Source organism: Sorex araneus, chromosome 8 (assembly GCF_027595985.1).
Source record: "Sorex araneus isolate mSorAra2 chromosome 8, mSorAra2.pri, whole genome shotgun sequence".
NCBI classification, from domain to species: domain Eukaryota; kingdom Metazoa; phylum Chordata; class Mammalia; order Eulipotyphla; family Soricidae; genus Sorex; species Sorex araneus.
In genome coordinates this window covers 33205743-33228148 of record NC_073309.1, presented here as the reverse complement: position 1 = coordinate 33228148, position 22406 = coordinate 33205743, and the positions used below count along the sequence as shown (strand labels likewise).

General features: G+C 52.0%; 1 protein-coding gene across 1 annotated transcript in view; it reads left to right on the top strand.

Moving 5' to 3' along the window:
- The first annotated feature begins 2787 nt into the window (after positions 1 to 2787).
- GPT2 (glutamic--pyruvic transaminase 2) overlaps positions 2788 to 22406 on the top strand; it is a 41295-nt gene continuing 21676 nt past the window's right edge. Inside the window, exons 1-6 of the mRNA XM_004600691.2 lie at positions 2788 to 2943; positions 3198 to 3461; positions 13116 to 13205; positions 15264 to 15372; positions 18921 to 19051; positions 21430 to 21673. Coding sequence (XP_004600748.2) covers positions 3219 to 3461; positions 13116 to 13205; positions 15264 to 15372; positions 18921 to 19051; positions 21430 to 21673 — 817 coding nt within the window. The 5' untranslated portion in view covers positions 2788 to 2943; positions 3198 to 3218. The remainder of the gene's footprint in view (positions 2944 to 3197; positions 3462 to 13115; positions 13206 to 15263; positions 15373 to 18920; positions 19052 to 21429; positions 21674 to 22406) is intronic.

The following is a 22406-nucleotide window of genomic DNA, read 5'->3' as shown; positions in this document are numbered from 1 at the left end:
AATCCAGTGTGGAATAAAAGAAATGATGCACCCAAAATTGAGATGCATCTGAAATGCCCCCCTTTTTTTGGAAACCAATTTTTTTATTTATTTGTGACCCACCTTGTGGTGTTCAAAGTCTATCTCCAGCTATTTGTTGGGTGAAGGGGTAGGGGCTAGGGTGGGGGTGGGAGTGGGGGGGGTCATGGAGGTCATACTGGGGACTCTACATAAAAAAAGTGCAGTTTTACACCAAATACGTTGGAATTTCCTGGTGAGCATTAATGAGATAATGCACGATAATATCTCCTTCCTTCCTAAAGGAAAGTTTTCTTTGCTTGAAATAGTCTTCCTTTCTTTTGTTATCCCCCTTGCCCCACTCTTTGACTATAAAAACCTTCCATTTTTGTACAATCCTTGCAGCTGCCTTTCTGCTAGTTTAATGGGAGGCTGCCTGATTGATGAACCGCTTGATGAACTAAAGAACAAGTCATTTTTGTCTTCTAATTTTGTTAAGATAGGTTTTTTTTTTTTTTGGCGGGGGCGGGGGTGGCAGTTGCTTGCTAGGAGTCCAACCCAGGTCCTTACACAGGCAAGGCAAGTGTTTTACCACAGAACCACACCCCTAGCATGATTCTTTCTTTTAAAAATGTCTAATATGCTCAGGGCTGGAGCGATAGCACAGCGGTTGGGCGTTCGACTTTCACGCAGCTGACCGGAGTTCAATTCCTCCACCCCTCTCGGAGAGCCCGACAAGCTACCGAGAGTATCGAGCCCGAGAGGTAGAGCCTGGCAAGCTCCCCGTGCGTATTGGATATACCAAAAACAGTAACAAATAAGTCTCTCAATGAGAGACGTTACTGGTGCCCGCTCGAACAAATTGATGAGCAACGGGATGATGACAATATGCTCAGAGTCAGTCAAGTAGTAAGAAGTTGTATGCACCTATATCCAAACACAGATTTTCTAAGACCTTAAGCCCTTTCTTGCTTTTGTTCGATTTGGTTTTGGTTTTTGCGTCACACCTAGAGGTGCTCAGGGGCTACTCTGAGGACCCTCCATGGTGCTTGCATGTTATGCAAGCACCTTGATCCCTGTACTATCTCTCCAGTATCAATGCTTTGTTTTAATCTATTTTTGTTTGGGGGCCACACCGGGCTGTGCTCAGAGCTGAATACTGGCTCTGTGCTCAGGGATCACTCTTAAGGAGGTTGAAGATAGCATATGGGATGCCCAAAATAGAATTTAGGTCTGCTGTATGAAAGGCAAGCACTGTACTATCTCTCCAGCTGCAAATGCTATGTTTTTGTTTTGTTTTGTTTTTGGCTTTTTGCGTCACACCCGGTGGTGCACAAAGGTTACTCCTGGCTCAGGAATTACTTCTGGCGGTGCCCCACCTGCTGTACTATCACTCCAGTCCCCCCAAATACTATGTTTTTAAAGTGTTTTCTGCCCGCGGCTTTCACAAACCTAACGTTAGAGATATTTATTGGGGCAAGGGAACTCTGCGTTGTATTTTCCACCTGAAAACATCTACAAGAAGAAATTTTTTGAGACAGAAAGGGAACTTAGAGGTCATTTTATTCCATTTATTTTCCAAAAAGAAAATGTGAGGTCTGGAGAGGGGAAGTGTTTTTTTTCCCACATTCTTTCGGTCAGTTTTGGTGTGAGTTAGAAACCACGGCTTTCATTCCTGCTCTTGCCCTGCTTTGACACTGGGTGAGCCAGGAAATCTCTGCCTGGAGATACCTTTGCTAAAAATAGTTACCTGTGCTAGGCATTCATTTTTCAATAAAGATGTACTGAGTGCCTCATATGTGCTGTGAAGCCTTAAAGGCGCCAAGGCTCCCAGGAGCAAGTAAAACGCTGCCCTTCCCTTCAGAAGCTTGCAGAGTTAATGGGGGATGCAGATCACAACCCAGTAAAAAGTATCCAATTAAGATGTGCCCGATGGGGCGGGAGTGATAGTACAGCTGGGAGGGCGTTTGCCTTGCACGCGGCCAACCCGGGTTCGATTCCCAGCATCCCATAGGGTCCTCCGAGCACCGCCAGGAGTAATTCCTGAGTGCAGAGCCAGGAGTAAGCCCTGTGCATCGCCGGGTGTGACCCAAAAAAGAAAAAAAAAAAAGATGTCAGATACTTGGGAGCAGTTTAAGAAGAGAAGGTTCTCGCAAAGAGTCTCCTATAGAGTGTTCAGGAAAAGCTCTTGGCAAACGAGAACCAGGTAACCTGGGGGGCTGGGGGGGCGGGGAGCGTTCCTTCAATCTCAGCAACCCTGGGGGCTGTAGACCAGCTTCGTTTTGCAGATAGGGAAACTGACGTTCCTAAGACGCAGCAGCTGGTAGTTAAGTCCCCTCAAATCAGTCCCCTCTTCCTATCCTCCCAGCTCAGTCGCTGCCAGGGTTTGGCCCTGCATGATGAAACCCCGGGCGAGAACTGCACCATCGCGCCGACTGCGTACTTGCAGGTGTTGGGGGGCGGGGAAGAAAGTGGGGAGGCGGCTCGCGCCCAGAGCGAGAAACTGCAAATAACTCTCCGCCAGCAAACCGCACACCGCCCCCCGCCAGCCCCCCTTGTCCGGCCCCCGCCCGGCCCCCTGCCCGGCCCCCGCGAAGCTCTCTAACCCCTCAGGCTGGACAAAGAGCCCGCCCAGCTCCGGGCCGAGCCAGCCCCCGGGTTCCCGCCTCTCGCCCGCCCAGCTCGGGTTGGCGCGGTGCATCTCGGGACTTGTAGTTTCTTCAGACGGGCACGCCTGCCGCGGAGAGGAAAAGATGAACTACAAAGGCCAGGAGGCAGCGGGCAAGCCAGGGGCGGACTAGCGGGCGGTGGGTGTGTGAGCCGCAGGGGGCTGGGTGGTACGGTCACCCCGGCGCTGGGATGCGGCTGCAGGCGGCAGAACCCGCGAGCAGCTCCAGGCGGCCGTGCTAGTCGTGCGCGGCGAGAGGAGAGGTCCGGCGGCGCCAGGCACGTTGCATGTGTGGCGGCGGGCGCAGCCTTGGCCGAAGCGGCTGTGCCGCGCCGTGACTGCAGCGGCGCGGCGGAGGGTTCGGGTCGCCGGGGGATGGGCACCTAGCCCCGATCCGGGCTGACGTTGCTCGCGCCAAGAGCCCTTGGCTAGGCTGCGGGGCCGGGAGAGGAGATGGAGCGGGTGTGGGGGGGACTGGTGCCCGCCTGATGCTGTGCGCGAATAGGTTCGATCTCTCCTATTTTGTGCCAAGGTTTCTCTGGACGGGCGCACGATGCAGCGGGCGTTGGCGCTGGCCCGGCGGGGCTGCGGCCCCCGTACCCCGGGCCCGTGGAGCCGGGGGCAGAGCAGCGCGGCCGCCGAGGCCTCGGCGGTACTCAAGATGCGACCCGAGCGGAGCCGGCACGAGCGCATCCTCACGCTGGAATCCATGAACCCGCAAGTGAAGGCGCTGGAGTACGCGGTGCGGGGACCCATCGTGCTCAAGGCCGGGGAGATCGAGAGGGAGCTGCGGCGGGTGAGCGTGGGCGCGGGGTTCCGCGGGGCGGGAGGGGGCCTGGGAGACCTGGGGCGGGGGGCGGCGGCGGAGCAGCTGCGGCTGTCCTCCCCATCCCACGGCCGGCTCCTTCAGCCAAGGTTGGCTAAACCGGGGAATGTCGTCTTCCCATCCTTTCACCCACTAATGCCCAGCCTCTGGCACAAAGTAAGGTCCTTCAGGCACGGTCACTTGTTGACTTGCATCCATCCATTATTGTGGTGCCAGTGCCCTCTCTGTGGCTGCTTGACCCGGAGGGGGTGGTGGGGTGTTGGAGGGTGGCACAAACAGTAACGAAAATAAATAAGAGGGTTTTTTCAGACAGCGAATACTTTGAAGAAAGTCAGTGGAGGAATGTCGGTGCTGGGTGGAAGTTGGAGAAAGGGACGGAGTGTGCAGGAGGGGAGAAAGATGGTAGACTCCTCCCGTCTGTCCCTGAAGTTTCTTGTTCCCCCTCAGCGTCTGAAACCTTAGGGACCTTTGCTTGTCATGATTCCCTGAGTAGAGTTGGGATGTTGGGGAGAATCTTGCACAATTCCCTGGTTATAGTCTGCTGGTACCTTGACTGAGAGCCACGCTTGTTCTTCAAGGACTCGGCTTCTCCTAGTTGGGCCTCAGAGCCTTGGCAGGAGGGACCCTGGGTCTTTCTTTGTCGTGGGGACTGACTGGCTGAAATCTTGGCTTGCCTTCCTAGCTACACAGAAAGTGACCAACACGCCCAGGAGTCATGTCTGCCTTCTGGATGGCCAGGGAAGCCGCAAGGAGTGTTTAGAGACAGAACTGTAATACCAGAGTTCTAATCTGGCTGGCACACAAGAGGCAGAGTCAAGAGAGGCAATGTAAAAAAAAAAAAAAAACACAAAAAGTAAACGCTTGAAAGATTTGTTGGGAGCTGATGAAATAGTTACCCAGCCGCTTGCTCAAGATCTTGCCCAGGATGGGAGTGGTCGACAGGGTTTCTTGAGTCTGCTCTCAGCATCAGATAATGGGGGCCCTGGGGTTGGGTGGCGGTAGAAGTCAGTTGGTCACTTAGTGTCTATTTGAATATGTGGGAGGATGTAACATTGGAACTGTGACACTTCTCGCCCATTGCCCTGGGGACTGGGGGTTTGATGAGCTCATGGTCTGCTGTTCCCTTGTTGGGACACCCAGTTCCGCTGACTCAAAACAGTGACCTGGGCATGTCATAGGCCAGTGTCTTCCTCTGACGCGGATAGAGCTAAGTTTACACCTTGGCCCATAGAAAGTTGAGTCGTTTTTGTGTCTGTCCGACCTGAGGATGAGCCAGAGCAGAGAATGTGGATTTCTTTTCTTTTCTCTCTCTTCCCTATCCCCGCCTCCACTGTGTGTGTGTCTGTGTGTCTGTGTATGGCACACCTGGGGTGCTCAGGGATTACTCCTGGCACTGCTGTCAGGAATTACTTCTGGCATTGCTTGAGGGACCATATGCAATGCCGAGATTAAAGCCAGGTCAGCTGAGTGCAAGGCAAGCTCCCTACTCACAGTACTCTATCTGTGGCCCTGCACATGGATTTCTGTCACTTTGTTCTTGTTGATATCGGGTGCAGACCGGAGCGGGCCTTTGTGAGACAATTGTCATCTTGTTAAACTTAAACTGAGATGAGATTATTCCTGATCCATTCCTTTAAAGTTGATTTCTCTGGTTCCAGAGATGGCGGGTGTTCCTGAGATTACCTTTTTGCTAACTAGCAACTTGGGTGTAAGTTCTGTGATGTGTAAAAATGCTTTGGTTGGAAAGAGCTGTTGTCTTTTGCCTCCGGAGCTGAGTGTGGTGCTATGCTATCCCTCAGCCTCCCCTCCCCTAGTTCTTCAAGACTTTGGTGGGAGTTTTAAATGGGCCGGGAAGAATTGAGATATTCTATGGTGCGAACAGGGCTGTGAGCAAGAAGAGAAGGCTGGAATGTTCGGGGCGTTTGGGGGAGGGGCTTGGTGCGGTTTCGAGAGCACTGGCCGGCGGGGAATGTGGAAGATGACTGGGAAGAGAGGTAGACAGGAGGCTTCTGTGCTGGGCTCTGGACTTTATGGTGCCACATTCTGGAGGGAAGTAAAGACTGAATAACGGTTTCAGCAGGGAGTTATTTGAGGCACATTACCAGGTTATTGGGTCTGGACAGACACTCGGATGTTTTGGACAGGGGCCTAGACCCCAGGTGCTGCCCTGGATAAAGACCTCTTTTCTGCCCATCTATAGTTTTTGGTACTTTGCTTCAGTCTTATCCCTCTAGTTCTGTTCTCATCTCAGTCCTGGCTCTACATGCTGGAGATAGAGTCAAGACAGTATAGCTTCACCGAAACCATTCATTCTCAGGAGCCATTGTTCCCATTTGCTTCCTTCCTGGGCTGACTTTCACGGCTTTGTTTTTCTACCTCTGGTTTGAGCTTTATTGATGAAAATTGGATGGAAATAAAGGGTTCTGTTTGACTAGGGGTAGCTAAGCATTTGTAGGCAGCAGAGTGACTTGGTATGTATGGGTGTTCCAGCCTCTCTGGGCCAATCTATAAAATGAGAGACTTGACCCACTAGATGCAGGGTTCCTCCCATCTTGAGGTTTGTATCTCCTCATCTAGCCAAAGGTGTGTTGGGCCTGAAATGATGCCAATGCCCTTATGCTGCCCCGTGGGATCATTTCACCAAGCGCTCTGCAAATACTTCTGGCCGTTCAGTTGGACGCGTGGCTGGAGTGTTTGCCCTGGTCAGTGGCTGGCACGGTGAATCCTATGCTTGTGTGAAAAAATGTGGAGAAAGCTCAGGAGAGTGATAAGGAGAAGGAGAGCTGGGCTTAGTGCATGTGAGAGGAACCATTCTCCTCCAGCCTGAGTCTGGGATGTCTCAGGGATACCCTCTTCCTAACCACAGTCCCAAGGGAAAGAACCTGTCTCAGCTTTTCAGATCCTGGTGTTCATTGGAAACAGCATGTAAAAATAAGCTGCAATTAGTAAGAAGTTTTGTAAAGATCTGTCAGTTCTTTATCAACCCACTTGCTCTTCCTTTGCTTTATTGGGGGGGGGGAGGGACGTTGCACAAATGAAGAAAGGAATGGCTTTACTTCTTGTTGTAAAAGTAAATGCAGGTGAGATGAATATTCAGAAACAGGAAAACTGATTACTACTGTTAGTGTTTGCTGAATCTGAACATCAGTGAAGAGGTAGAAAAACATCCAGTCCTGTATTGGATGCTATAATACATTGATTGTTATTGTTAACTAAGATTGGAAACCCTGGGTTTTCAAGCACGGGTGGTAAAAACTTTTTTGTTTATTTTGGGGCCTAACCTAGCAGTGCTCAGAGATTACTTCTGGCTTTGTGCTCAAGAATCACTCCTGGCAGAGCTTGGATGACCATACGGGATGCCAGGGATAGATCTCTGGTTTCTGTATGCAAGACAACATTCAACCTGTTGTACTATCTCTACTGCCCAGGTGATGAAAACTTCTTTTTTTTTTTTTCTTTTCTATTTGGTTCACACCCAGCAATGCAAGGGGTTATTCCTGCCTCTGCACTCAGGAATTACTCCTGGCGGTGCTCAGGGGACCATATGGGATGCTGGGAATCGAACCCGGGTTGGCTGTGTACAAGGCAAATGCCCTACACACTGTGCCAGTGCTCCACCCCGGTGGTGAAGTCTTATCAGTCATTTTCTGTGGAATTTAGATGCTACTTTAAAATAACTTACAGAATTATCTCTCTGTGGGATGAATCCTACCCACCCATCTCACCCACGTCTCCACCAACCTGTATCCTGGTCTTTGTATGATGTGGGCCTCAAACTAGTTATTCAGAGACTTTCGCCTCAGTTTATTCTGTCACTGTCACTGTCATCCCATTGCTCATTGATTTGTTCGAGCAGGCACCAGTAACGTCTCTCATTGAGAGACTTATTGTCACTGTTTTTGGCATATCCAATATGCACGGGTAGCTTGCCAGGCTCTGCCGCTCGGGCTCAATACTCTCGGTAGCTTGCCGGGCTCTCTAAGAGGGGCGGAGGAATCGAACTCGGGTGGGCTGTGTGAAAGGCGAATGCTCAACCTCTGTGTTATCGCTCCAGAAGTAATAATTTAAAGACTGCTATGAAAGGTCAGTGACAATACTTTGAAAGGCCAGCAGCTGGTTAGACTCCTTATGCACCACTTGCATTCTACCACTGAGCCTTGTCCCTGATATTCAGTGCTTGGAAGTTTTCTTGTTTGGGGTTTTTTTTTGAAGTGGTTTTGGTTTTGGGGCCACACCCAGCAATGCTCAGGGATTACTCCTGGCTCTGCACTCAGGAAGTATTCCTGGTGGTACTCAGGGGACCCTATGGAATGCTAGAGGTTGAACCCCGGTCAGCCACGTGTAAGGCAAGTGCCCCACCCACTGTACTTTCTCTCCAGCCTGTACTTGGGACTTTGCACTCAAGTGAGAGTTGCTTGAGGAGACACACCTGTGTTCCCGTGCCTTGCCTTCCTCTTGAAGCTCCCGGAGTCTGGGAATGTGATCTGTGAGATGCCTTGTTGTCATGAATTATTACTGAGAGTTCATTCACATCATCCCTATTTCCCTCCTGTAATCTCCGTTTCTACCAGTGGTCCCCAGCTTTTCCTGTTTCAGGTTTGGAAACTTAGCCCATGGACTTCCACCTTAGCTCAGGCCTGGGCACAAATAGCTTGGCTTGCTTTCTTCCAGCTTTGCTTGTCTTTCTATAATAGTCACTGCCACACCTTTCGCTGAGATGCAGTTTCCTTAGCTGTGAAAGATACCTGTTTGGGGGTCTAATTGGGATTTGTCTCTGGCGCTTTTTTCTGGAGATCTCTGTAGGACTTCTAGTGTGCCCCCCTCACCCCCGCCCGCCCCATTTTCTCTGGTTCTTTTCACATGGTTTTTCTGGTCTGGAGGTGCTGAGAGGGGAGGAAACCTGCCATGCCTTCTCCCTTCCCTGTGCTCAGTTCTAACTGTTCAGAATCCTGGACTCACTGAGTTCTGTCCTGGGGCACGGGAGAACCATTAGTACAGTAAGTCCTCAATGCTGTGGATAGGTTCTTAGACTTGGAAAACCTTGAACAACACTAGGTCCTTGAATAACATCTTTTCATTCATCATTCTCCGTCCCTCTCAGGAGAGCCCGGCAAGCTACCGAGAGTATCTCCCCCACACGGCAGAGCCTGGCAAGCTACCCGTGGCATATTCAACATGCCAAAAACAGTAACAAATAAGTCTCACAATGGAGAACATTACTGGTGCCTGCTCGAGCAAATTGATGAGCAACGGAATGACAATGACATTCATCCTTGGCTAGGATTAGGTCTTCTCATCTATGTTCTCATGAAAATGGTGTTATCCCAGCAGCTGCTATGTTTGTTGAGTGAGAGGAAAGTGTCATAGGAGCAGCTGCCCTACCTACCAAACCTTCCTGCCTACATATCCTATAAGAAGACAAGTCACCCCTGGCTGGAGGAAACAGCTTTGTCCCTGTGAGAGTTTTACTGGCCCTTTGGCCCCATGATGCTGCTGGGCTTGTGAGCTGAGAAGGACAATGGTAACCCCATACACGCAGCCTCAGGGCCCGGGGGTCTACACCCTTGATTTCCTCCTTGAGCTGAGTGGTGGGCCCTCATGGGCAGGACCTTTGGCTAGTGCTCCACAGATTAGGCAGGCGGGCTCGAGGCTGTTGGGAAAGCGACCCAGGGTGCTGTGTGCTGACCTGGCAGGTTCCCGGAGCTGGGCTGAGATGAGGCCACCATTGTGCCTGCCAGGAATCGCTGTGGCTGAAGTCTGCCCGCTGGCCCCTGGGCATTTCCCAATGCATGGAGACCTTGAATGGGTGCCGACTCACAGGAGTCTGCCCAGAACATTCTTCCCTGTGTGGTGGCCCTTGGCGGGTCAGCTGGTTGACTTGCACATCCTAGGGTGCCAGCTTCCCCTCCCCCCGCTCATCCATCAGAGCTGAATGTTCAGGATCTCCTCCGATCCAAGGAAGGGGATGCTCAGTGTTCCCAGGCTTGTTGGCAGCTCAGGGTGAGTTTTGCAGTACAGAAGAGTGGCAGGGACGGAAATTCAGGGCCGAGGCCTATAGCTGTGGGGTGTTTTCTGACCCTGGCCTATGGCAGATTTACGCCTTACTGAAGAATGGACTGTGCCTGCACCATGGAGATCACCTGAATCTAGCTGGCCAGGTCTCAGTGGAGTCGGTCAGGCTGACAGATGGCTCTGGGACTAGAGCCCAGGCTGGTGCCAAGGGGTGGGTCGAGCCTGTCCCTCTCCTGCACACAACGGCTGAGCCCCTCCTCTCCCCTCAGCCTTCCTGGGTCCTGCTTGTCGGGTCAGCCCTGAAATCACATACCGTGGCTGCCCTGAAATCACACCCCGGTCTAGCCCCGCCACTGTGGGTAGTGCTGCGCCCCGGTTCCAGGAAAACCCGGGTTCTCCCCGGCCTCAGTCACCTTGCTCCATATTGGCCAACCCTGAGGAACTCAACAGAAAAGAGAACAAGGAAATAAAAGGATTTCTCCCGCCCGCTTCCTTGCAGAACCACTTTTGAAGATTTACCAGGCTTGTTTGTGCAGGTGCAGGGCTGCTTGGAGGCTGTCCCCTCCACCAGTGCCTCCTCACTCCAGAAACAACAGCTGGAGAGTTTCTGCTTCGGAGGGGGCTAGGGGTGGCAAACAGGATCAGTCAGGAACACTTATTCGGCAGCTGCCTTCACTTCGTAAGTCCACTGGGTTTTATTGAGGTGGGACTGTGACTGAGTTTTAAGAAGGAAAGTCTCCTGAGGTTGCTTTCATTTGCACATGGCACAAGTGGAAAATAAAAAAAGACACTGTCAAAACCTTAGAATCCTCCCATTAATATTTGCCTCAAGCCAGAGACGCTATCCAGGGGTTAAGGTGTTGGTCTAGCTCACGGCTGGTCCCAGTTCCGTCACCGACACCGCCTCTGGTCCCCTGAAGCCGCAGCAGGAGTCACCTCTGAGCACAGAGCCAGGAGTCAGCCTTGAGCACCGGAAGTTGTTCCCCAAAAGCAAACAAATGGAAAACAAATTGGATTGGGGAAGCTTTGGGGGCAGGGCAGCTGGAGACGGGAAGATGGCCAGACCTGACCAGACCCGCCTCCACGCGCTCCTTGCCTTCTTCCTCCACTCTGACCTTTGAGACCTGTTCCTGGCCCAGCTTTGTAAGATGATAATGTTTAGACTCTGACAAGCTTTCATACTGCCTGACTCGGGTAATCCCTCCAGGCACCTTGGGAGGTGCTTGAATTTTTACTCTTCCAGTGGCTCATTGTGTATTGTCCAGGGGGCTCTGTGGAATCCCATCCCCAGATTCCTCACCACGCTCCACTGGAACTGTTACTCTGTTACTTCCTTTACGGCTTATTCAGTCCCCACCCCACCCCTCAGAGATGTGACTGTCGGCCTGTCCCTCCCTCCTCCTCTCCCTGTATCTCTTTCTGTGCTAACCCCTGGCAGTGTTTTTGGTTTGCCCTTTAGCCAGTATTTTCATTCCTGATGCTTTTTCTTTTCCTTCCTTCCTTCCTTCCTTCCTTCCTTCCTTCCTTCCTTCCTTCCTTCCTTCCTTCCTTCCTTCCTTCCTTCCTTCCTTCCTTCCTTCCTTCCTTCCTTCCTTCCTTCCTTCCTTCTTTTCTTCTTTCTTTCTTTCTTTCTTTCTTTCTTTCTTTCTTTCTTTCTTTCTTTCTTTCTTTCTTTCTTTCTTTCTTTCTTTCTTTCTTCCTTTCTTTCTTTCTTTCTTCCTCTCTTTCTCTCTTTCTCTCTTTCTTTCTTTCTTTCTTTCTTTCTTTCTTTCTTTCTTCTTCTTTCTTTCTTCCTTTCTTTCTTTCTTCTTCTTTCTTTCTTTCTTCCTTTCTTTCTTTCTTCCTCTCTTTCTCTCTTTCTTTCTTTCTTTCTTTCTTTCTTTCTTTCTTTCTTTCTTTCTTTCTTTCTTTCTTCTTTCTTTCTTTCTTTCTTTCTTTCTTTCTTTCTTTCTTTCTTTCTTTCTTTCTTTCTTTCTTTCTTTCTTTCTTTCTTTCTTTCTTTCTTTCTTTCTTTCTTTCTTTCTTTCTTTCTGCTTTTGGGTCACACCTAGTGATGCTTAAGTGTTACTTCTGGCTCTGCACTCAATTACTCCTGGAGGTACTCAGAGGACCACACAGGATGTCAGGGATTGCATCCAGGTCACCCGCGTGTAAGGCAAGCACCTTATCTTCTGTACTGTCGCTTGAACCCAAGATGATTTTTAGGAATGAAATTTACTTAGAAAGATGTAGGGGGGGAGAAAGAGAAGAATATGGGTTCAAGAGAGAACATGGGCTTCTCCAGAAGAAAAAAGAAAAAAAACTTAAAAAAAAATTTTTTTAAGTGAAAAATCAGATTATATTCTTCATCCTTAAAAAGGGGTGGGGGGCGGTTCGGGAGTTGCATGGGAGTAACCCTGAAAGTTGCACGGGAGTGACCCTGCTTATCTGTGTCTTCTGCAGGCCAGTGGCTGTGCTGTCCCTTGACCGGATGCTTAGTTTTATGAGGCAGGGGTGCGCTTAGTGGCAGGGACTCAGGGACCGTGGGAGCGCTGTGCACTCCTGCTGCCTCCCTCCACATTGGCTCTGAGTCTTTGTTTACCTTTTCCCTTCCCTTTACTCTCGGTGCAGTAATCTGAGGTGTACCCGTTAGTCATGGTCCTCAAACACTTTGGTTGTGATGTTTACACATCCGGTTGTGGGTGCTGGAGCTCATACACTTGGTTGCCATGGATTGTGCTCTGCGTGCTCGTGCGTGTGCGTGTGCGTGTGCGTGCGTGTGTGTGTGTGTTGGTGCCCGGGATCAAATTCACGGCCTCACGCCTGAGGGCTGGTGCTCTCTACGGAGCCATGTATCTCATCCCTGGCGTATCTCATCCCTCCTTTGGACATTCCTGGAAAGCCGCAGTGAGGCATGGACCTGCAGCTGCTTCGGAAAAGCTCTTCCAGCCTTGTGAAAAGTGGGGACCTGCAGATCACAACGAGTGATCTTGGAGTCTGATGGGAATTTCAGTACAGTAGCCCCCGCCCCCATCCCCAGGGGCAGCTGCCTGAAACCTCTGGGGATATAGACTGTGAAAATATGCGTACTATGTACTCAGCCATGCACTGCATATACCCATGATAAAGTTCAGTTTGTATATTGGGCACCGGAAGACTAGCAGCAATAACCCTTTGTAAAATAGGACAAGTATAAGACTATATTAGCATAAAAGTTAGGTATTCGCTTTTCTCTCCCTTTTTTGTCTCCTTTCCCTCTTGCTCCCTTTTCAGAACACCTTACTGTGTCATATTTTTGGACCCTGATTGATAGTGGGTAATAACTGAAACCATGAAAACAAAATAATGGATGAAGAAGAATGGATTACTGTATTTATCAATTTCTGTGTCGTGAAGGCGTTTCTTAAACTTTTAGAACCCGTTTCCTTATTTATAAATAGGATTATAACTAGCTCTTCCTTGTGGGGTGATGGTGAAGGTTAAGTGGGATCAGGCCTGCCAGGGGCTTGGCCCTCTGCCTGACACCTGGCACGGCTTGAAATAGGGCTGCTTATTATATCCTGTAGGAGACAGACTCTGGGTCCCGGGCCTGGGAGTTGCTTAGTCACCACCTGTTGCTTTCTCTCTGCTCAGGGTATCAAAAAGCCGTTCACTGAAGTCATCCGTGCCAACATCGGGGATGCCCATGCCATGGGCCAGCAACCAATCACCTTCCTCCGACAGGTAAGCTGTCCTGTGATACAAGGGGAGACTAGGGGACTTGGGGGGCCAGGCTTCACTTCTCCCCTCTGCCTACTCATCTGCTCATCCATCTGCCCTCATAGCACACAGCAGGCCCCAGAATCCCACTGGAAGGTGCTACTGAAGCAGCAGCACCCCCTCCAGCCTGCCGTCTCTTAGTTCCTGCCCTCCTAAGCCCTCTCTGGGGAATCTTCCGCAAGGCTCCCCCGGGAAGGTTTGTGCAAAAGCGCTGGGTCCTGCGTGCTGGGTTTCAAGCCGAGCTGGTGACAGCATTGTAGGGACAGGCCCTGGGAAAGGCCCAAGGGCTGGAAGGTTTGTTCAGGTCCAGCTTCCTGAGTGAGACGCCGAAGCGTTGAGTGCTGGCTGCACTGACCAGCTGGGTGGCTTTGAAGAAGGAGTCACAGGGCAGTCTCCAAGGCAGCAGGCGGGCAGGGAGTGTTGGTGGGTGGAATGTTGAGTTCGGCCCCTGGCCCCGTGGCTGGGAGCCACTGTGGGTGCTCCAAGTTCCTGACTGCTTGGCTCAGGCCCCGAGGCTCGGGAGGCAGGTTTTAGTTTATCAGTTTGGACAGTGACCACAAGGATGCCACGTGAGTCAAAACTGTGGGATGGGTGGGCTGAAGGAGGAGAAGCAGGAGGGGGAAGGACACCGTAGAGCCACCGCGACAGAGAGGCCAGGGGCCTGCTGTAGCAGGAAGCCTTGTCTAGGCCAGAGAGACGGTGCAAGGGTAACGCACTTGTCTTGTATGCAGTCGACCCAGGCAGATGGTCCCCTGAGCACAGAGCCAGGCATCAGCCCTGAGTACTGCCAGGTGTGTTGCCCCTTCTCCTCACCCCCCAGATCCTTTCCTAGAAGGACCGGGGCCCGGACCTGAGCTGTATGGCCCTGAGTGGGATTCAGGTTCTGGGCTGGGGCGAGCTGGGAAAGTGTCTTTCCTTGTCTTCGGCTGCCCGGGCTGGCATGAAGCAGGGGGCACCTGCTCCCTGAGCAGGAAGTTTGGGGGTTTCAGCCTACAGCCCTTCAGTGGGCCCTCGCAGGGGGCGGGGGAGGAGACTGGCGTGGCCTGAGAAGCTGCCTCCCCTGTGACCAAGGAGCACGCCAGGGGCCCGTGAGTCCCCAAGGCCCCACCCGGGTCCCTGAGGAGGAGAGCAGGGATGGCAGCTGTGCCAGGGACGTGGAGGGCGGAGGTTGGGGTGCCCCTTGCCCTGGCAGCTCCCCTGGAAATGCAGCCTTGGCAGAGAGAGAGGGTGACACGGTGGCCTCCCTCGGTATGAGCAGGGCCCTGATTCAGGCAGCCTGACAACCCAGATCCAGCACTGGCCTTTCCTGCTTCACACGTGTCCCTGGGGGAGGGCAGAGCGGGTCACTGTGCTTTGTTTAAAGGAAGAGAAACAGCACTGCGAGTCACTCAGCTTGTGTCAGGACTGTGAACCCTGCCCCTCCCAGCCCCCCCCTCAGTGCTCCTGGCACAGCTCTTGAGCTGCCAGCTTAGACTTGTCCAAGGGGGAAGGGGGTGGAAGGTCGGGGGTGGGGAGAGGGGGGTGGTTCCCCGTGCTTTTGCAAACATTTCCTTGCTGAGTCCTCTTCCATTTGTGAGGTGAGGATGGCGTTCGCTGTTCCAGAGACAAGAAAGTCAGCCTGGAACTCAGTTCTGTCCAGGAAGTGGGGTGAAGGCGAGAAAAGGGGAAGGGGCCCTGCACAGGGGCGAGGGACCCCCCGGTGCCGTAGGAGGGGTCTGTGCAGCCCAGGGGCCCTGCTCAGGAGGCCCCTGTTCTTGCGGCCTTGGCGTGTGAGCTGTTGCTCTTCATGGCCCCCGAATGGCAGCGTCAGCCCGGTCCTCACCTCTGCAGGGGCCCCCACGCCCGGATACTGCCGCCCCTCCCCTCTCACAATCTTTCCTTCCGGCACTGACACCGGACAGAGCCCCTCGAAGCTGACATCTCTCTCCACACTGTCTCTAGCTCCGTCCCCTCCTGGGGCTCCCGGGTGGGACGCGGGGAGGGGGGTGTGCTGGGAGTCCAGCCGCGCCTCTGTTCCCCCAGGTGGTGGCGCTCTGCACCTACCCAAACCTGTTGGACAGCCCCAGCTTCCCAGAAGATGCTAAGAAACGAGCCCGGCGGATCCTTCAGGGTTGTGGCGGGAACAGCCTGGGTGAGGCCCTGACTTACCTGGTCCCAGGAGACAGAAAGAAAGTCACTGTGGTGTCACCAGCTGACGAGAGCGTTGTGCGTGCCAGGGAGCATGTGCGTGTGTGTGGGGCTGAGGCACAGGTGTCCCAGGTGTCCCCGGCGTGCGGGCCTCCTGTGTGCTGAACCCGGGAGGGCGCCCAGGAGGCCTACAGGTGACTGGATTCGGAGTCGGCCTGGTTAGCCCGAGGCCTTTCGCTAGAGCTGCCAGTTTGGCCGAGGACTGGCTGGGAGCACCATGCCTCTGCCTCTGGGTGCCCAGACCCGTGTGTCCCTGTGGTCCAACTGTGGAGGGTGATTGCTGGGGGGATCTTTTCTCCTCTTTGGGCGGTTTCATTTCTTTCTTTTTTTTTTTTTTATTTTTCTTTTTGGGTCACACCCGGCGATGCACAGGGGTTACTCCTGGCTCATGCACTCAGGAATTACTCCTGGTGGTGCTCGGGGGACCATACAGGGATGTTGGGAATCAAACCCGGGTCTGCCCATGTGCAAGGCAGATGCCCTACTCGCTGTGCTATCGCTCCAGCCCCGGGCAGTTTCATTTTAACAGCACCTCTCCGCATTTGCGCTGCCCACCCTCTGCCAGGGGCCTCGGGAAGGGGCAAGCCAAGCCCCCCAGGGCTGTGTGGAAGCGGGCCGGATATGTGAGACTCCTGGGGAGGTGAACATGATATTTCCCCTTCCCTGCCAAGGTGGATTCCCAGGGCCTAGGCCTCTTGACACTTTGTTCTCATCTTATTTTCTTTTCTCTGTTGACTTCTGCACGGTGCCTCTGCCTAACTCCTGCACGAGGGATTGGCTCCCATCCGCCTGCTGTTGATCTTGGAGTATTTTTAAGACATGTGCCTGAAGATTCTGGAACGTGGGCCAGGGGTTCTTGCGGCTTGCTCAGCAGGGGATCAGCCCCCTTTGATCTCTCGGTTATCATCTCTCTGCCTTTCCTCTCCCTGCGCTCGGCTCCAGCCCTGTGTCAAGAGCCGTTGCTTGCCCCTAGCACTGTGGTCACCCCGTGGGCCCCTCGGAAGTCTGGGTGTCCCCAGTTTCCCTGTTGGCCAGCCTGGATGGTGTATGAGGCAGCACCATGTGTGCAAGGCCTACGTCTCAGACAGGCCGAGAGCAGCCTCGTAGCCCGAGGGGGACCAGAGGAAAAGGGGCTTCTCGGAGAACCAGCAGGTGGGCTCGGGACTCCCAAGAAGCCACAGCCGAGAAGTGGACAGGGGCTTCCTCCGGGGATAAATGTCGGGAAAAGGTAGAAGGACGCTCTTCCACTTCCTGAGCTTCGGCAAGGCTTTGTGCGCTGGCCAGCAAGGGCTGGGGGCAATGGGATTGTTAGGCCAGACCTAAGGTCCCCTTCCTAGAGTATTGCAGCCAGAGGACAGTTGGCCTTCAGGGTGTCCGGGAGCCACCTTGAGTTCATGCTGGTTCACGGGCAAAGGTTCTCTCTCTCTCTCTCTCTCTCTCTCCTCACCCTTAAATGCCTTCAAGTACTTTGTACTCCACTCCTGGGCTTTCGAAGAAAGTTGTTGACTACAGTCTCTTATAGGATGTAGAGGAACTTTGACCCGAGACCAGGAAGGGGAGGCGGAGGGCTCCTGCTGTGTCAGCTTCAGTCCTGCCCACTGAAGTGAAAGGAAGCAGCAAATATCGTTGTGGTTCAGGGTCTCCCTAACCCAGGTGGAGATGATTAATTAAACAAGGCCTTGGAACTCCCCTGACACATTTCCATCACGCTTTTCAAATGATTCCCGATGCCTAGTAACTTAATCCTCGGGATCTTAAGTGGGTCTGGGGGTGCCATCTTCCAGCTAGACACATCTGGGAAACGGGAGCTGCCCTGGTCCAGCCCTCCTGGAGTGCACCTTGTGGGCCAGGCGCTGTTGAGGTGGGGCTTTATCTCTAGGGTGGGCCCCTGGAGGGAGTCTAGGTCTGAGCCTGGAAGGGAAGGATCAGTGTGGCTTGGAGTATAACAAAAAGATCGGAAGGGAAAGGGTGGGAGGACTGGACCACAGCAGCAGGGGGCTCACCAGGTGAAGACCTGCACATTCATGTGGTGAGCTAGAGATGGGAAGGGGGAGGGGCGCTCCTTGGCTGGCCCTGGAGGGGAGAAGAGGGCAGGAGAAGAGAGGAGGTGAGACCAGGGGTACGGCTCAAGGGCTAGAGATACGCCTTTTCATTTTGGGAGACCCTGAGATCGATCCCCAGCATCACATGCATTCCTCCCTCGGCACCACTGGGTGAGCACCCCCAACAATGAAAATAATGATAAAATATTGATAGAGGACAGAAGGAAAGAGGAGGCACTGGCAGATCTCTGAGCATGGAGCTACTGACCAGGGCTCCATCTTGCCTCCTACTTGTGGTTAAGCCTTAGAAGGGATGGGCTTATTTTCTTTAAGTGTGGTATCAAATTCACATGATAAAAGAGTAAATAGGGGCTGGAGTGGTAATACAATGGGTAGGGCATTTGCCTTACACACGGCCAAGCCGGGTTCAATCCCTGGCATCCCATATGGTCCCCCAAGCACCGTCAGGAATAATTCCTGAGTGCAGAGCCAGGAGTAACCTTTGAGCATTGCTGGGTGTGACCCCCCCCCCAAAAAAAAAAAGTGAAAGGGGCCAGAGCGTTAGTACAGCAGGTTGGGCACTTGCCTGGCACGTGGCCAACCCGTGTTTAATCTCCGAACTCCCACATGGTCTCCCATGCACTGCCTGGAGTAACACCTGAGTGCAGAGCCAGGAGTAACACCTGAGTGCACAGCCAGGAGTAACTGCTGGGCACCACCAGGTATGGTCCCAAATAAGTGAAAAACAACACACAAAAGAGGCAGTGAAAAATCTGCTTCCTACCTCTGACCTAGTCTCTTGGTTCTTTTCTCCAGAGAAGTTTCCTTATCAGTTTGTATTTCGCCAGAGGGAGTTCGTCTTGTGCTTTATATAAACACTGGTCTGGATTTTAGTCCAAATGGCATTGCTGACAGGGGATAGTGGTAGGACAGTCATGGCCAGAAGCCCCAGAGAGACGTGGTTAGTGCTGGTCAGGGATTCCAACCCCTGGAGCTGCCCGAAGTGTCATTTGGGGTCAACTTTCTCTGACAACCTGCAGGCAACACTGACTAAAGCATAACAATCCCAGCTGCACTGATTTATTATATTCTCATAGAACATAAATAAGTGCTAGGAGGTGGTTGAATGGGTTATGGGTACCAGTTGATCAACTAGAAACCGGGGTGTAGAATAACACAGCATATAGTAGGTTCTGAGTCAATGAGTGGAATGGTGGATGAATGGGCAGAAAGATGGATGGCAGATGGATGGGTGGATGGAAGGATGGATGGATGGATGGATGAATGGAGAAGTAGGTGGATGGTGGAGAGAATGGGTGGATGAAGCCCTGCTAGATAGGCAAGTGGAGTTAACCTCACTTGAGAGCCCTCCGATTAATTATATGGGTATCATCAGCTCTATGGAGCCGACATCTTGCCCCTTATGACTGTCTCATTTACTGTCTTACAGGAGCTTACACTGCTAGCCAGGGCGTCAGCTGCATTCGAGAGGATGTGGCTTCCTACCTCACCAGGAGAGATGGTGTGCCTGCAGATCCTGAAAACATTTATCTAACCACTGGAGCTAGTGACGGCATTACTGTACGTATAGAGGGCTGCCGTGGTTATCCCTGGTTCACCCACGTATGGAACAGCCTGGTCTGTTAGGACTGAGCATGTGAACTGGCTAGCAGCGAGACAGGCCTTGTGGTGGGGGAGGGGGCTGCTGCCTGCTAGGTCCAGGCTATCTACCACACCCTGGGTATTGTTTTATTTCGTCTTCATGAGCCTGGGTACCACTGCAGCCTCAGTTTGCTGGGTACCACAGCAGAGTGCTCACTGGTGGGTCCAGCTCGAGACTCCTGGAGCACTGTAGAGTGCCCAGGTACCTACCTTTCCTGCAGCTTTGGTCTTTCTCTTATTCAGCATGTATCGGTGTTCCTTCTCTGTCCGCTGCCGAGGAGACTTGGAACCAAGTCTCTGCTTACGCACAAGTAGTGGAGTGGACTGGCATTAGCATCACTGTGCTACGGAGCCAGAGCCCTGGCACATCAGGGATTCTGAAAAGGGGGGACTGAGCACAGGGAGACCCCAGAGTCGGTGACGCTGGGGATGTTGGGAGGGAGTGTGTTCTGAACAGATGTGCAGAGATCTTGAGCTGGAAGGAGACTCGAGTTTGAAAACGGGTGTGCGTATATGATAAGAGGAGAGAGTTACTGGAAATGAGCTGAGAGGCAGGAGGGCCTGAGTCCTGTAGGACCCCAGAGGCCATGCTGGGGGGTTGGGCGGTCACTCGGCCAGCCGTCGGAAGCCACGGAAGGGTAAGAAGGAGGCAGAACGCGTAGTTAGACTTATGTTCTTAAGTTTAACTTTAGCAGTTCAAGTTAAATTACTTCAATAGTAGGTGTGAGGGACTATTTCGGAGGTCAGTGGTGACTTGGGCTGGGGGACAGTTGTGACTGGGGTAGAGAGGGTCTGATATTTGTGCTGCTTATCAGGAGTCTAAAGTCTTGGAATTGCAGCCACCTGTTCCCTTTTCCCCTGCCTCAGCCCATCTGTGGTGCAAGATGGTCCACTCACTTCTTACCTCCCTACTTAGCTAGAAAGCTCTCTGACCCCTTTCATTATGGAGATGATTCTAATCTTTTTCTTTTTTACTTTTTTTTTTTTGGCTTTTTGGGTCACACCCAGCGACAATATCCAGGAGTTACTCCTGGCTCTGCATTCAGAGATTACTCCTGATGGTGCTCCAGGGACGATAATGGGATGATAGGATGCCAGGGATCGAACCCGGGTCGGCCACATGCTAGGCAAATGCTGTCCCTGCTGTACTATCACTCTGCCCCCCCCCCCAGATTATTCTGATCTTATCCTCACCTCCAAGGCTGCTGTAATTCTTTTTTAAGCTTTCAAATGTGTTAAATTCTGATTGTAACCCCCAAGGAAGCTGAGACCCAGAGACAGTAAGCGACCTGTCAGCTTTGAGGCAGCCTTGGTGGCATTTGTGCCTTACTTCTGAGCTTTGGACCTCTGCCGTAGCATCTATTACCATGTCCTGCTGTCAGTCAGTACCCACAGATTTCCCAAGAAAACTTAGACAGAAGTCCTGGAGGAGAGGGATGAGTGACTTCAAAATTCACTGAGAAGAATGAAGACATTGTACTTTTTAAATCTGGTGACATTTCAGCAAGGGGGCCTGAGCAAGAACCTAGAAACTATGTGTAGGGGGTAGACTCTTCTAGAAGCGGGCTTGGCTTATTCAATGAATTAGCCCTCCACCAATCCTCTTCAAGATTCTCATGGCCTGGTTTCTCTGGAATTCCCCAAGGCGCTTAGGGGACAATCGGGTGGAAGCGCCTCCTGGTGGTAACAAGAGGGTATTTCTTTTTTAATCTTCGAACAATGCCTTTCTCTTCCAGTAATTACTGACAAGACAGATTCCAGGGGGCCAACTCCAGCGATACAGAATGACTTGCAAAAATAAGAATAATTCCAATTGGCCAGTTCGTGGATAACTGCTTTAGACCACTTAAAAAATATATTAATGGGGCTGGAGCACAGTGGGTAGGGCGTTTGCCTTGCATGCGGCCAACCCGGGTTCGATTCCCAGCATCCCATATGGTCCCCCGAGCACCGCCAGGAGTAATTCCTGAGTCCATGAGCCAGGAGTAACCCCTGTGCATCGCCAGGTGTGACCCAAAAGGAATAAACAAATAAATAAATAAAAATATATATATTAATAAGTATTGAGTCTTTCTATGCTCTATGCTAAGAACATCAAAACATGTTTTGTTTTGTTCTGTTGCATCTTTCTCACAGCCAGCCTCATTTTAGAGAGAAAGTTAGACTTGGGGAAGTTCGAGCAAGCTCTGGGTGGCAGGTGAAAGGCTGCATCCTGGTGTCTTCTATGCTGTTGGTAATGTCAGCCCTCAGGGGCTGGGAGGTGCCAATGGCCCTGAAGGCGTGTCTTTTCCTTGCAGACCATCTTGAAGATCCTGGTGTCTGGAGGTGGCAAGTCACGGACGGGTGTGATGATCCCCATTCCTCAGTACCCCCTTTACTCAGCGGTCATCTCTGAGTTTGACGCCGTCCAGGTGAACTATTACCTGGATGAGGAGAACTGCTGGGCCCTGAATGTGAATGAGCTCCGGCGTGCTGTGCGGGAGGCTCAAAACCACTGTAACCCCAAGGTGCTGTGCATCATCAACCCCGGGAACCCCACAGGTGCGTGCTTCACCTCCTCATCAGTTCTCTGGGGGCGGGGTGGCATCGCTGTTGTACTGGCACTAAACAGTTAAGAAATAATTCGAGGGGCTGGAGTGATAGCACAGCAGGTAGGGCGTTGGCCTTGCACATGGCCAACCCAGGTTCGATTCCCAGCATCCCATATGGTACCCCAGGCACCGCCAGGAGTAATTCCTGAATGCAGAGCCAGGAGTAACTCCTGAGCATCGCTGGATGTGACCCAAAAAGCAAAAAAAGAAAAAGAGAGAAAGAAAGAAAGAAAGAAAGAAAGAAAGAAAGAAAGAAAGGAAGAGAGAAAGAGAGAAAGAAAGAGGGAAAAAGAAAGCAGGCAAACGAGCCCTCTGCTCTCAGATTCAATTCCAGATTTGCTAAAATAAAGCTATAAAATCTGCCACAGGCTCCCTTTGTGGGTGAGCTAATACGGGCATTTCCAGGGGCAGGGGCATACTGTTAAAAGATCAGTCTCTCCCCAGTTCTTGCACTTGTCAAGAATTACCTCCCCGAAGTCTCATTGTACCTTCACTCCTGCTTGTTTTTCCAAACCAGTTTTCTGAATGCTGGTATGTGCATTTTTGCTTTCCTTTGACATAGCATCGCTATGTACTTTGAGATCTGAAATGGAAATGCCTTATTTAAAAAATCAAAACAAACATACCCGATAAACCTGTTTCTAGAGCTTGAAAAGCACTCCTAATTTTGCATATTTTTCTTT